Source organism: Desmodus rotundus, chromosome 3 (assembly GCF_022682495.2).
Source record: "Desmodus rotundus isolate HL8 chromosome 3, HLdesRot8A.1, whole genome shotgun sequence".
Taxonomy (NCBI): Eukaryota; Metazoa; Chordata; class Mammalia; order Chiroptera; family Phyllostomidae; genus Desmodus; species Desmodus rotundus.
The window spans coordinates 40,600,841-40,614,280 of NC_071389.1; the positions used below are offsets into that span (position 1 = coordinate 40,600,841).

General features: G+C 41.9%; 1 protein-coding gene across 6 annotated transcripts in view; it reads left to right on the forward strand.

Moving 5' to 3' along the window:
- The window catches only part of FGGY (FGGY carbohydrate kinase domain containing), a 383,752-nt gene that overhangs the window by 39,016 nt on the left and 331,296 nt on the right, over window positions 1–13,440 (forward strand). For all 6 annotated transcript variants that reach the window (XM_024571119.3, XM_045204327.3, XM_045204325.2 and 3 more), the window contains exon 4: window positions 1,216–1,367. In XM_024571119.3, the coding sequence (XP_024426887.2) occupies window positions 1,216–1,367 (152 nt within the window). The remainder of the gene's footprint in view (window positions 1–1,215; window positions 1,368–13,440) is intronic.

Sequence of the window (13,440 nt, forward strand, 5' to 3'; positions counted from 1 at the left end):
CTCAGTTACTCTTGGGTTCCCTTTTATCTGTCTTTCTTATTTCCCAGTCATATTTATTGCTGTTCTTGGCATTTTGCCATTTGAGGAAATAGGGGTCTGTCAAGAGTACTGACTGGCTTGCCCATCAGTGATGATGAATTAACAGAGGCTGGGGACAGGAGAAAGGGATGGTCACTACTGTGTGGTGCAGGATGGTAAATGTAGGATGTGAGGGGCAGTACCTATGCTCCTTTTCCAGTTGGCTTTACATTCTATTCCTTGTAATTCATTCCTCCTGAGGGTCTACTATGTGATACGTACTTGCCATATTCTTTATGCACATTATTAATCCTTATATTCTATTAGGTATTGTTATCCCCAATTTATAGATGAGGATACTGAGGCTAAGAAAAGCTTAAAAAGTTTTTCAGTACATCTCTGCTTATAACCGAGTAAGCATTCCCATTAGGTCTGCTTGATTCCCAAACTTGTGTGTTGCTCACTCCACCACAAAAAACATCTGAGAGAGGGAAAAATCTTAAATTAACTGATTTTAATTAAAATGACTAGAAGAAGGTTGAATATAAACAGAGCAAAGCCATTGTATAGGTGTATTAATACTGTTGAAATATTTGTCCATGTTTTAAGGAGACAGATCATAAACAACCAGAGTATTGTTTTAGGTTTATTTCACAGGCTATTTTCCTGAATATATGCCCAGAAAAGTGTTTCTGGAACAGAAGGGATAGGAAAAGAAGGAAAGAAGTTGAGAGAGAATGAATGATAATATAATTTGTTGGGAAGTCTTGACTGGTGTTAGTGTAGAGGTTTAACCTTGGGGTCTATAGTGAAAGAACACATCTCTCAGAGGGAAATCCAAGGTTTTGGTAGAGTGTTCACTTGCTTCTTGTTGATGGTTGAAATTATAAAAGGTGAGTAGCTCTTTGCCCTTGGGAATCCACAATTGCCCTTGAATTAGAAGGATAATGTACACGTTTCTTTTTATTTTCTCAAACTATAAGAGAAACTTCATTTAGAAAGTCACGGAGGTAGAAGAAGTGAGCGGTAGAAGAAATGGGCTCAGGAAACAAGTTACTGAGACAAAAGAAGGGCCCTTGGAGCTTAGGGGAGAAAAGGGTGATTCTCTGGTGGGGAAGGAAGAGGGGAGCACAGAGGTGCTGGTAAGCCCCCAGAAGGGAGAGCACCACGCACACCTGTCTTTGTCGTTTCTTCTAGGGGATTCCCACCGAAACATCATCATGTGGCTGGACCACCGAGCAGTCAGTCAGGTGCACAGGATCAATGAAACCCAGCACAGCGTCCTGCAGTACGTTGGGGGTGTGATGTCTGTGGAAATGCAGGCCCCAAAGCTTCTGTGGCTAAAGGAGGTGAGTGCATAGAGTTGGGGAGAGGATATTAATCCAGTTGACCCAAGAACAATGGTGCCAGCACCCCACATATGCGTATAACTTTCAAGTCTCTCAGAACGTAAATACTAATAGCCTACTGTTGACTGGAAGCCGTACTGATAACATAAACAATTGGTTAGCACATACATTATATGTCATAAGTATTATATACTGTATTCTTATGATAAAGTAAGCTAGATAAAAGGAAATGTTATTAAGAAAGCTATAAAGAAGAGAAAATACATTTATAGTACTGTACGTATTTATTGAAAAATTCTGCATGTAGGTGGACCTGTGCAGTTCAAACCTGTGTTGTCCAAGGGTCAGCTATAATAGTGGAGGATTCCATTCACTGTGGATCTGTCTGGACCAGACACCCTGTTAAAGTCCATTATGTTCGATTTTTCCCAGCAGCTCTCTGAGGAAGGTTGATCCCATTTTATTGATTAGGTTGCAGTTAAATCAATCCTGTTTTCATATGTGTAACTCATGCAAGGTGTGTGATAAGTGCTTAACCCCGGTGATCACTTAGAATCTTAACAGCAATCTAATGAAGAAGGGTTTCTTTTACTTTTTTGGCATGTGGTTTATAGAGAAGAAAACTAAAGCTAGTAGAGATTAACCAACTCACCCAAAGTGACATAGTAAGGATGTGACAGAGCCAGGATTTGAACCCCAGAATGGCTGACTCCGAAATTGGTTCTCTTAATATCTAGTACTCTGCTGAAGTTCAGAGAGGTTAATTACCATTCCAGTTAGGAAGTGGCAGAGCTGGGATTATAATCCAGATCTCCTGACCAGAACCTTCTTTCTCTACACACTTACAGTCCCAGGTGCTTAATCTCTGGCCTTGGTGACATTTTAGGGTATTCCTTTCTTATCTCCCTTGAACTTGAATTTCCATGTCCTTGACTGATACGGTGATCTCTGGTCAAAGCACTTGCAGGTGGTTCCGACTTCCAGATGTTAGGATCCTTTATGAAGTGTGGAGAGTGGTGATGTCAGCTTAAGGGTTCCCGTTGGAGCTGGATGTGTGAGAAGGTTCAGGTCCTCTGGGAACCTTAGACTAGAAAACCCCTAGGTGGTCTGATGAGGAGAGACTCCATCTAATAAGTATGACCTGGCATGATTTATTTGGTGGCTGTATGGGAAATGTATATGGGCATGGGGGGAGTTTAAGGGTGCTGAGAAGGGGCCCCTGGATTGCCATTCTTCCCATGGGGAAGAAGGGAGATAAGCAAAAAGGGTGTCAATAATCTGAGCAGGCTTGGCTTGTTATCTGTTTTGTATATATAGCTGTTCCAAGAGTTTTAATTTTTAGAAAGGCTTTTATAGTTACTACAGTTCAAAAACATAGGGTGTTTTAGGAGTTGGGGTTTCAGGATCCTGATTTGTCTCTGCTAACAGCACATTGTGTGACTGTGGGCAGAGCAGTTCTCATCCCAGACATCATGTTTTCCATCTATACCATTTGAAAACCTGATCCAAACATATGCTGGAATACAAATCGGGATATAGAGCGGCCCTTCTCTGCCCCCACACTCTGCTGTGTGTTCTGTGGGCATCACATGATTTAATCTCCTAACGAGCTGTGCCTGGAGGAGAACATGGGAGACTGGGGCTGAGATGGAGGGTTAAATGCCTTTCCCAAACAGATGGTAGAGCCAGAACTTAAATCCAAGTCTACTGGGCTCCAAACCCAACTCACCCAATCAGGTCACACAGTACTAAAACCCCTGTGTATGGATGCTACTCAGGGTAGGGCCAGGACAGAGGGCAGTGGTTTCTTCAAGCCTGCCTAAACATGGTGCAAGAGAACAAACAGGTTGGATCTAACACCCTCCTTAGCCACAGGTAAGGAATAGTTTGTACTGAATTAAGTGAGGAGAACCAGGCAGGTGGTCATTGGTGCACCGTCAGGGCCTTATGGAACACCTACTTCATGGCCAGCTCTGGGCTGTGTATCCACATCTAAATATACGTTCAACACAGACCTCTCAGGATACGTACCATAGTGCACCTGAGCTCAAAATGCACTTAATAAAACCCATAGAAAATAAAGTTCTGGATTGCATGGCCCTGATTGTGACTTTCAAAGACCATCCATCCATCTGTCCATCCATCTGTCTAACCAATTCCATTTCAGAATTTTCTGAATAAGGCTCTAAATACTGCTTCATTCTGTATTTAACTACCTGAAGGTTGAGCCTTAAATCCATTGGAAAAAAAATTAAATTTTTTGTATTTCTTTGGTAAGCATGCACAGAAATCCTTGCTGAGATTCCCTTTGGTTTAGCTGTGATTGCAAATTGAAAATCAAAGCTATTTCTCAAATCAGTTTTAGCATCTTCTTAAAGGCCTGGCCAGGCTGGCTTATAGTGGTTCTCAAACTTTAATGTGTAAATAAATCACATGGAGATCTTGTTAATTGCAGATTCTGATTTAGTAGCCCTGGGGTAGGGAGTGAAAATTTGCATTTCTAACAAGCTCCCAGGTGTTGCAGATGGTGCTGTCCTGGAGACTTATGAAACCACTTTCGGTGCTAAAGGCTGTGGAGAATCAGTAAATGGTACCTTGTTTTTAGTGGGGTCATGGGAGACTGAGGCACAGGTAAGTCAGACAGGTTCTGTAGAGCTATCCAACTGTACATTCAGTGTCTGACCATGAGACTCTGTGTGCTGGGTTCATCGGGCTGTCGTTTGCTCTTTATTCGTTCCTTAATTTGCCAGATTTTAACCGAGGTCCTGCTATGAGCCAGTGATGTGGTAGGCATTGGGGACATGGGCATAAAGAGGACTCAGTCTTTCCCTCCATTGGCAGAGAGGCCATGGGGATAATGGTGGGGGCACATAAGGAGGGAGTGGTGGAGGGAAGAGACATGAAAGGAGCCATGGGGAGGTGTGCTAAGCACTGTGATGCAGGAATAGGCAAAGTGCTTTCTGAGAAAATAATTTACTTCCTGGAGGAGCTGAGATGAGCCTCAAGATATGAGTGGAGATTTTGCCTAATAGAGAAGACAGGAAGGGTGAGAGAGAGAGAGAGAGAGACAGAGAGAGAGAGACACTATAGTTCATTTATGGTAACATAAGTGGGTCCCAGGATATGAGCCTAGGATGCTGCCTTCCCGGAGTATAGCATGAAATGAGGTCAGGGCTCAGTTTATTAAGGACTTATTTGGTGATAGAGGTTGGTTGATGTTTTTTAGCCAAGGGGTGAGAAAATGTGTATGTTGGGGGAAGAACTTATTTTCTTCCTTCATTATAGCACTTGGTTGCCTTTGCTTCTAGGATGAGTTCCGAAATTTGTGACATTGCCCAGAAGATGGTATCTTAGGTCATTTTGCCTCCTTCTTTGTGCTTACTGTGTGTTCCTCACCTTGCTCACTCCAGGGCATCCACAGGGATCCCCTCAGGGTGCCTCAAACACACCCAGTTCTTAGTACTTCAGAATCTTGACTGGGGCTTGGCCCAGGGGCCCAATATGGCCTACTGCCTGTTTTTGGATATCCTGGGAGCTAAGGATGGCTTTTACATTATCAAATGGTTGAATAAGAATTAAAAGAAGAGTAACATTTTGTGACTTGTGGAAGTTATATGAAATTAAAATTTTAGTGGCCATAAGTAAAGTTTTATTGGAACACAGCCACTCTCATTCATTTATGCATCATCTGTGGCCGCTTTTGCATTATGGTGGCAGAGCTAAGTCAAACCGGTTTTGTTGATGGGTTTGGAAGTACCATATATCTGCCCCTCCCATCTCCCCAGTCCATGCCTCTCTGCTTCTGTTCCCTATAACATGTTGGAAAAATCAGTAAACGCTTCTCTGAATGGTTCTAATGTGCCTTTTCCTGTATGTGTAGATTCTTTGGAGGGACCTGGGAGCTTGGATGCCTAGAGAGGTGATTTGATAACTTCTTCTAGCTGTGGAAGGTGTCAGTTGAGTGCTTTGCAGTAAGATCTGGAGACAGAGACTGTATGGCCTGCAAAGCTGAGAATAGTTACTCTCTGGACCATTAGAGAAAACATTTGCTGACCCCTGGTCTTGACGAAGGGATGTTGTGCCTTCTGCCTCAGAACTTTATTCCCTCTACTCACCACTGATTCTGACTCATCATTTAGCTCCCAGCTTTATCGTCACTTCCTTAAAAAAGCCTTCCCTGACCCTCAAATAAATAAGTCTCCTGTCTTTGCACTCTTAATTTTTCATAAATTGTAATCATATGTCAAATGATTTCAAATCATGATTTGTATGATGCTTGCCCTCTCCAACCATTGTAACCCACAGCAGGATGGAGATTATATCCATTTTGTTCTTTGCTGTGTACCTACTCCTAATCAAATACCTGGCACTTAGAGGTACTCAATACCTATTTTTTTGAATAGAGTGGCCCAATAAGGGACTGTTGCAATACTCCAGATGATAAGTAATGACACCTAAATTAGGCCCTAGGGGATGGAGAGGAGATGGGTTCCAGAAATCTTTAGGGCGCAGGTGGCAAACACAAGGCCCAAGGGCCAAATCCGGCCTTCCACCTTGTTTTATCTGGCCCAGCGCCTTGTTTCTACCCTGCGGCAGCAATGAGCTCTCGCTTAACTGGTAAGGAGTAGTTACATTTATTCAGTCCTAAAATTACATTCGGCCCTTTGAAGGCAACTGAGAAGCTGATGTGGCCCCCAGTGAAAATGAGTTTGACACCCCTGCCTTAGGGGATAATATCGGCAGGAGAGTGAGACTGATTGGCTGTGAGGGGTGAGCCAGATGGAGGAGCCAGAGCTGGGCACTCACTTTGGTAGTGCTGCCATCCGTGTGCTTCTTGTCCTTAGCCTGCAATCAGGTGTCAGAGGGAGCCAGGCAGAGTTAAGAGTTCAGACTTCCCAGGAGACAGAAGTCACATACTAGAAGCACCATAGCTCTTGGGCAAAGTCACTCAGGTCCTAGTCCTGCAATATGGAATTTTAATCATACCCTTTATATTTAAGGTTTATGTGCTTCAGGTTGATGTATGTCTCCTTAATAAGAATTGTCAGATAAAAGGAAAAATGCCATTTGAATTTTTCATAACCCCCAGCAGTCTGGCTTTTCCATTTGGTCTCAATGATTCTCACTCTCCTCTTAATGAAGGCCAAATGTAAATTAAGTTCCGTCAGGCTGGAGCAGCTGGAGTCTCCTATCTTTACAAACATGAAACATGGTGGGGTAACAAGGTGCAGACTGAGGAAGGTCAAGGAAGTTAACAGGCTGATGCCAATCCTGACAGCTCAGTGTTAATGGAAGATAATTAACTGGCTTGTAGAGGCTGCATGGAGATATTCCAATGGTCTTTTGACTCATTTCCTATTTTTGCCATTGTCAGCAAAGCAGAAAGCTAAGCATTTTATAGTTTGAGATTTTCATTTTTTATTCCAAAGGTCCGGAACCAACTGGCTGGAACATTGGAAGGTTTTGTTGATGGGTTTGGAAGTACTGTATATCTGCCCCTCCCATCTCCCCAGTCCATGCCTCTCTGCTTCTGTTCCCTATAACATGTAGGAAGAATGAATAAACTATTCTCTGAATGGTTCTAATGTGCCTTTTCCTGTATGTATAGATTCTTTGGAGGGACCTCGGAGCTTGGATGCCTAGAGAGGTGATTTGATAACTTCTTCTAGCTGTGGAAGGTGTCAGCTGAGTGCTTTGCAGTAAGACCTATCGAAAAGAAAACAACAAGGAAAGAGATGAAAATAGTAGGTCAGGAAAGCCTGGTTTGAATCCCTTCTGTAAAATGAGAGGCTTGCCTCAGATCATTTTTAGAGGCTTGTCTTGCCTTAATTTTTCGTTCTTCTTGATGCTATAGTAACATCTATTCTCTTATGAGAATTCTCTTTCTATGAAGTACATCAATTTTTCAAAATGGCAATATGGTAGAAACTATAGTCTTTCTCTGTTAGTTACTCTGGCTTCAAATTTCATATGTAGATCCAACATGGTTCACCTACATTCATCCGATTGTAGCAACTAATCTACAGAGATTGTAGAGCTAATACAAGATGTGGAGGAACTTATGGAGATGCAAGGTGGCTCTGTCATAAAAACAAATAGAGGGTTTGAAGCCAAACAGGCTCACATTTAAATCTTCCTCCACCATTTACAGTTTCGGGACCTTAGACAAGCCAAATCAACTTCTCTGAGTCTCAGAGCACTTAGTTATAAAATGAGGATACTCTGAGCTTTGCAGAATTATTTTAATTAGTGAGGTGTTACCTAGTGCCTTATACAGTATTCATATAGTAGCCTAGTCTTTATTTCCATGGTGTTTAAAAGTGTTTTTTTCTCTGCTGATGGGCATGTCAGTAACATCCTGTAACCAAGTGAGAAAATTTTAAACAGCAGAATATCTTATTTCATGGAGCTAGTTGTAATGAGTGGTATGTTTTTCCTGTTTGACTAATAGCATCTAAAACTACCACAGAGTTGTCAGAGGCAATCAGAGAAAATAGACAGGAGAAGAGTACAGAACATATTTTCAGAGTCATTCATTTATTTGAATCATGTAGATCCTGTGTGTAACACCAGCCCCAGAAGTCATCCAGCATTGAACTGCAGAGCAGACTGATTTACTGAATACTTTCTACTTGTCTCCCCTAACATTCATCATTCATCGCTTCCAGCCACAGAATTATTTTATTCACAAGATTCATTTATTTAATCTTTACACTCATCTTGTTGGGTAGCTGTTATCTTTTTTACGGATGAGGAAACTGAAACTCAAAAAGTTACATGACTTACTCATGGTCTCATACCATGTAAGCAGACCAACATCAAGAGCCACACCCCAGCCCTGCCCCATCCCCCTCACATGGGCACCTGTGCCGTTCACTTTGGAAATCTAGGATTGGTCTCTGCATCCAAGAAATTACAGTCTGATTGGATCTACTAAGATATAGATCAACTAAGCAATAAGAACACAACAAGGAAATAGATGATATCAGTAGCTAAAGTATATCTAATGCTTATTATATATCTAGCACTTTTCTAAGTATTTTATTCATGTTAACTCATTGAATCCTCACAACCACCCTGTGAATTAAGTGGCATCTTTTATAGATGATAAAATTGGCTCAGATGTTAAGCAACTTGCCTGAGGTCACTTGGCAAAAGCTGGGATTTGAACCTTGGCATTTCAGATCCAGAGGATGGTCATCACTGTTTCACGCACTGCTTCTTCGAGTGTTTGCCTTGCAGGGTTTGAATAAACTAGTTCAGGGAAGAAACTTTTTAAGCGATGACTTCAGGAGTATCTGAGGCCAGGAACAATGGATGCTGGGTTCATTTTCTTCACTAAACAAATGTTGAATGTCTCCTATGTGATACGCAATGTGCTGGGCACTGGGGATGCCAAGGTGTGTAGGACAGATGAGAGCCCTGGGTAGGATTTTGGGAACTTAGATTCTAGGGTAGAGGGACAGAGAATTTATTTTCTGGAAAATTGCTATGAAGGAAAAATACAGATGAGCAGATTTGGCATGGTTAGTGTGTTCTCTCTTGGGAGCTTTTGTTTGACCTGAATGATGAGATTTTCAGGAAGAGGGAGTAGCAGATTCACTGAGAGAGGAAAGCACCTGTGAGCTCAGCCCAGGAGGTCAGCAGGGCTGCGAGGGTATGAGCAAGGCCGAGAGTGGGAGGGGTGGTGGAGAGAACTGGGCAGGTGCCAGGTCCTACACAGCCTTGAGGCCATGGGCAAGAATTTGGATTCTGTTCTAAGAGCAGAGGGATATGGCTGATGGATTTGAAGCATGGTTGTGAAGATCTGTTTCATGACCTTAAAAAAGTCATTCTGGCTTTGCACTCAAGTAGATAATAAATATCTGTATAGCAACAACAAAGTTTATACTATAATGCTAAAGAAAACATTTCAGGATGAATGTGCGGTCTTATAAATGCATTTGTTTTAAGAAATTTTCAGTAGATAATAAAAGACACTATCTATGGGACACTAAGGTTGGAATAGTTTGCTAGTGTTATCGCATAGTGCTCATGCTTTTATTGCTTCTTAGTAATTTTTTATTAAAAATAATCTTGTAATCATAGCTCACTTTTCTGGTTGGCAATTGTTTATTATTTAATATGGGATTTTTTTTTCTTGGTCTTGTTTCCCTAAAAAGCACTCTATGGGGCGGGGTGGTGGGGGGCTTCATATGCAGTATTTCCTCTAAACCCTTCAGTGATATAGTATTATCCCATTATAGAGACGAAGAAACTAAGGCCCAGAGGGCTTATGCAGCTTCCTCAAAGGTACAAAACAAGTAAGTGGTCATCCAAGGTTCTCACCAAGGCCAGCCCGCCTCCAGCTCCTGGGCTGTACCCATTGGCCCTCAGTGCCTGTTCTCAAAGGGCACTTGTTTCCTCCCACGTGCCATCATGGTTGCAGGCTGGCAGACCACAAGCTGCATCTGGTCCCCAGATGGATTTTGTCTGCCCCACCCTGTGCTTGAACAAATTTTAAAAAACATTAGTTTCCAACATTTAAAAACTAAGACATTTTACATAAAAATCCAGATTTTCTACTTCTCTAGAAAAAATAACAAAAGGACTTTGCGACCCTGGGCCCACATTCCCATGCAGAAGGACTGGCCCTGAGCGTAGTAGGGCCTGCCCCTGTCAGAAGGGGCAAGTGTCCTTCATCTCACAGCAGGCCCCACCCAGCTTGCTTCACTCATTTCCTTTCCAGTGCTGCCCCTCCAGGCGTTTGGATTTGAGACCCAAGCTGTGGGAATTTTTTTAAAAAAGAATCCATCATTACTTTTCCTATAACAAAATGCTTAGCAAAGTGGAAAGACTTTCCAGATGGTGGATTTCTTGGTCAGTGGCTCAAAGAAAGCCATACCCATAACATGTCTGGGTCTTTGCTCAGGTTTCTCCTTGTGCCTGGGAAACTTATAATACTTTCGTCTTTCACTTGGGAAGACCTATACTGATTCTTCAAGGCTCCAGAGAGCTTTCCTTGACTTTCTCCCTTGAGTGTTGATTAGGGTTCTGCCCTCTGTCCCCAATGGCATCGTCCCCTTGCCTCTATCCTTGAGCTTATCACACTGTATTGTGTGTAGGGCACTGCTTAGCATTAACATTGATAACTCAGTATTTTAACGGGTGAGTGGATGAACGTATTAAATCATTTATCATGACATTTTTGATTGTTGGGTATGTCTGTCCAGTAGTTCCATTCCAAAGTAAAGATCCACAGCACACCAAGCATCAGTTACTTTTCTCTTCCCCATTGTGGAAAAGGAAATTTGGAGCATTACCATTCCTTTCCACCCCAGAGCCACCCCTTGGCTGCACTCCTGTTAACCATGAGTCACGGCTTTTTTTTGTATGTGAAGTGAACCCTCTAGATTGAAGCAGTAACTCCTCAGTGCCTCTCCTTGTGGTGGGTAACCCCTTCCTGTTGCTCCCTTCATCCTCCAAGAGAACAGAATCTAAGACTTAAATACTGAATCAAACAGCCTCTCTTTAGAATGTTTATACCTGGGTCCTGTTACGTTCGGACCAGATTCCACCCAGCCTTTGAGCAGCCAGGACAGTGTTGTCAGCTGTTGTCAGAGCATCTGTTGTGCATTTTCTCTCCAGGGTGGTCTGCCCATAAACTGGGCTCGTAACTGAGTATATGGAGTGTTGGGGCCGGGGGCCTGCCTTCACTGACCTGGACAGCGAATTCTTTCCTTATCATCCTTGCACATACATATTTGATGTATGCCAAATAGGTGTGCGTTCTTTCAGTTTTATAGTCCAACAAAGTAATTTTAAAAAGCAGATGAAAGAAAAGAAGGATTTGTCCTGACACCTAGCAACGTTTAATAAATGACAGCTATTACTACAATACTATATTTTGTGTTTAACCTCATGGCTTATGGCAGAATTTGACAGCTGTTTTCTTTATTTGATCTATGATGTAGCCTCGTGAGGTAAATACTACTATTTGACACATTTTACAGATGAATACAGCAAGCCCCAAAGAGAGGAAATGACTTAGCGACAGGATTGGTCTTCATGAAGGTCTTTTGCTTCTAAATCCTGTCTTGTTTTTTTTTTTTTGTTATTCTGCTACACCATCCATGTTCCTTCCTCATTTGGGTTGGTGGCTTGTTACTCAGCTCCACATGAACAGGGACCAAATCTATTTATTTGTACTTGGCTGTTGTGTCTCCAGATGCAAACACAGTGCTTGGCATTGAAAACATATTCAGTAAGTATTTGCTAAATGAATTCATGTTTCCTGGTCAGAGCCAGACGTAATGGCTCTAGTGGTCAAGCCCTCATGCCCAGCCTCTGCTGCCAGCCTCCCTGACCTCTGCGCAGGCTGTCAGCTACATCGAGGCATTTCTAGTGTAACTAGAGAGGTGAGAGAAAGAGTGCTAAGTTCAGCTGGCTTTATGCCTACATGAGACGATTTGATGTTAAAACAAAAATTGAATAAAATTCTCTCACAGTGCCTAAAATAGAGGTCACGCCTACTGGAGGAAAATATTGTTTTTAGAAAAGACACTAAAAAAGGCAATGCATTTAATGTGCACTGTGATACAGGAACTCATGAGCACAATCCACCTCATTGAGGTGAACTGTCACTTTGGGTATTTGGAAGCTTGGAATAGGTAGATGTTGATTGAGGCAAAGGAGGAGGCAGGCCATAAATCCCGAAAGTTGCAAGACAGGGCATTCTTCTGGAAGGGTAAGTAAATCTCATTTCTCTGGGCATCTGTGTTGGTTTTAACTCTTTGTTGTTGTTGTTGTTGTACCATTATCTTCAAAATGGGAATAACCGTTCTGCTGCTGTAGGGATATATTCATTTAATCAGTGACATAAACCTGTGTAGTACCTACTGCACGGAAGGCATAGTGCCTGGGGATGGGGAGACGAGGCAGAGGGCAGGAATGTCCTTTACGTCAAGGAGCTTCCAAGTCTAGGACCAGGTGCACGAGGCTGTGAAATCCCTGTTTTCCCACATTTTACTATTAAAATGTTTAAGAACACAGAAAACTTGAAAGACTTTTATAGGGACCACTGAGAACTATCATCTGGATTCTGCCATTAACATTTTATTGTACTTGCTTTCCATCTCTCAGCCTACCTTAAGTTTTTGGAGTAAGTTGAGCCACCATTACACTTGTAAATGCAGTTTGAAATATTAAAGAACCTTCACCATTCTGAGATACTTCATAAATTCTGTCAATATTTAAAATATTGACCCTGCTTGATTGCTGTCTACAAACATCACCAACACCTGCACTAGAATTTATTAAATATCTACTCTGTGCTTTTAAGTCTGCTGTCTCATTTAATTCCTCAGTAAATCCTGTGAAGTAGATGTTATCACTTATTTTGCAGATAAAGAAGCTGAAGGTGGCAGGAGTTAAGTATTGAGTTGTCCAAAAAGTCCATTTAGTTTTTTCCGTAACATAAAAGATCTATTTTTCATTTTCACCAGTAACTGTTGATTTGGATTTTGAGTATGTCGGATATCTCCTGCTATTTTGCTTCCAGTAGGTAGACGCCAGGGGTGCAGCTAAACATCTTCCAATGCACAATACAGCCCCATAGCAAAAAATTATTTGGCCAAAATGTCAATAGCATCAGGAAACTTCACAAACCACTTTTGACACACGTGATCAGTCACAGAACCTTCTCCATACACTACACAAATCTTTTTTTGTATTTCAGTTGCATTTTTACCTTTCTTGAAATAATAAAGCATGCTGAAAATGTGTTTATTCTTTCATCTTCAATATTAAAATTGCTGCACAAAAATTCACCAGTTTTGCCCTGGCTAGTGTGGCTCAATGGATTGAATGCTAGACTATGAATGGAAAGGTCACCGGTTTGATTCCCAGTCAGGGCGCGTGTCTGGGTTGTGGACCAGGTCCCTAGGTGGGGGCATAAGAGAAGCAATCACAAATTGATATTTTTCTCTCTCTCTCTCTGACTCACTTGCCCTCTCTCTAAAAATAAAATAAAATCTTTAAAAAACATTCACCAATTCTGATTTTTTTTAAAACATGCATGCTGATATGACAGTTA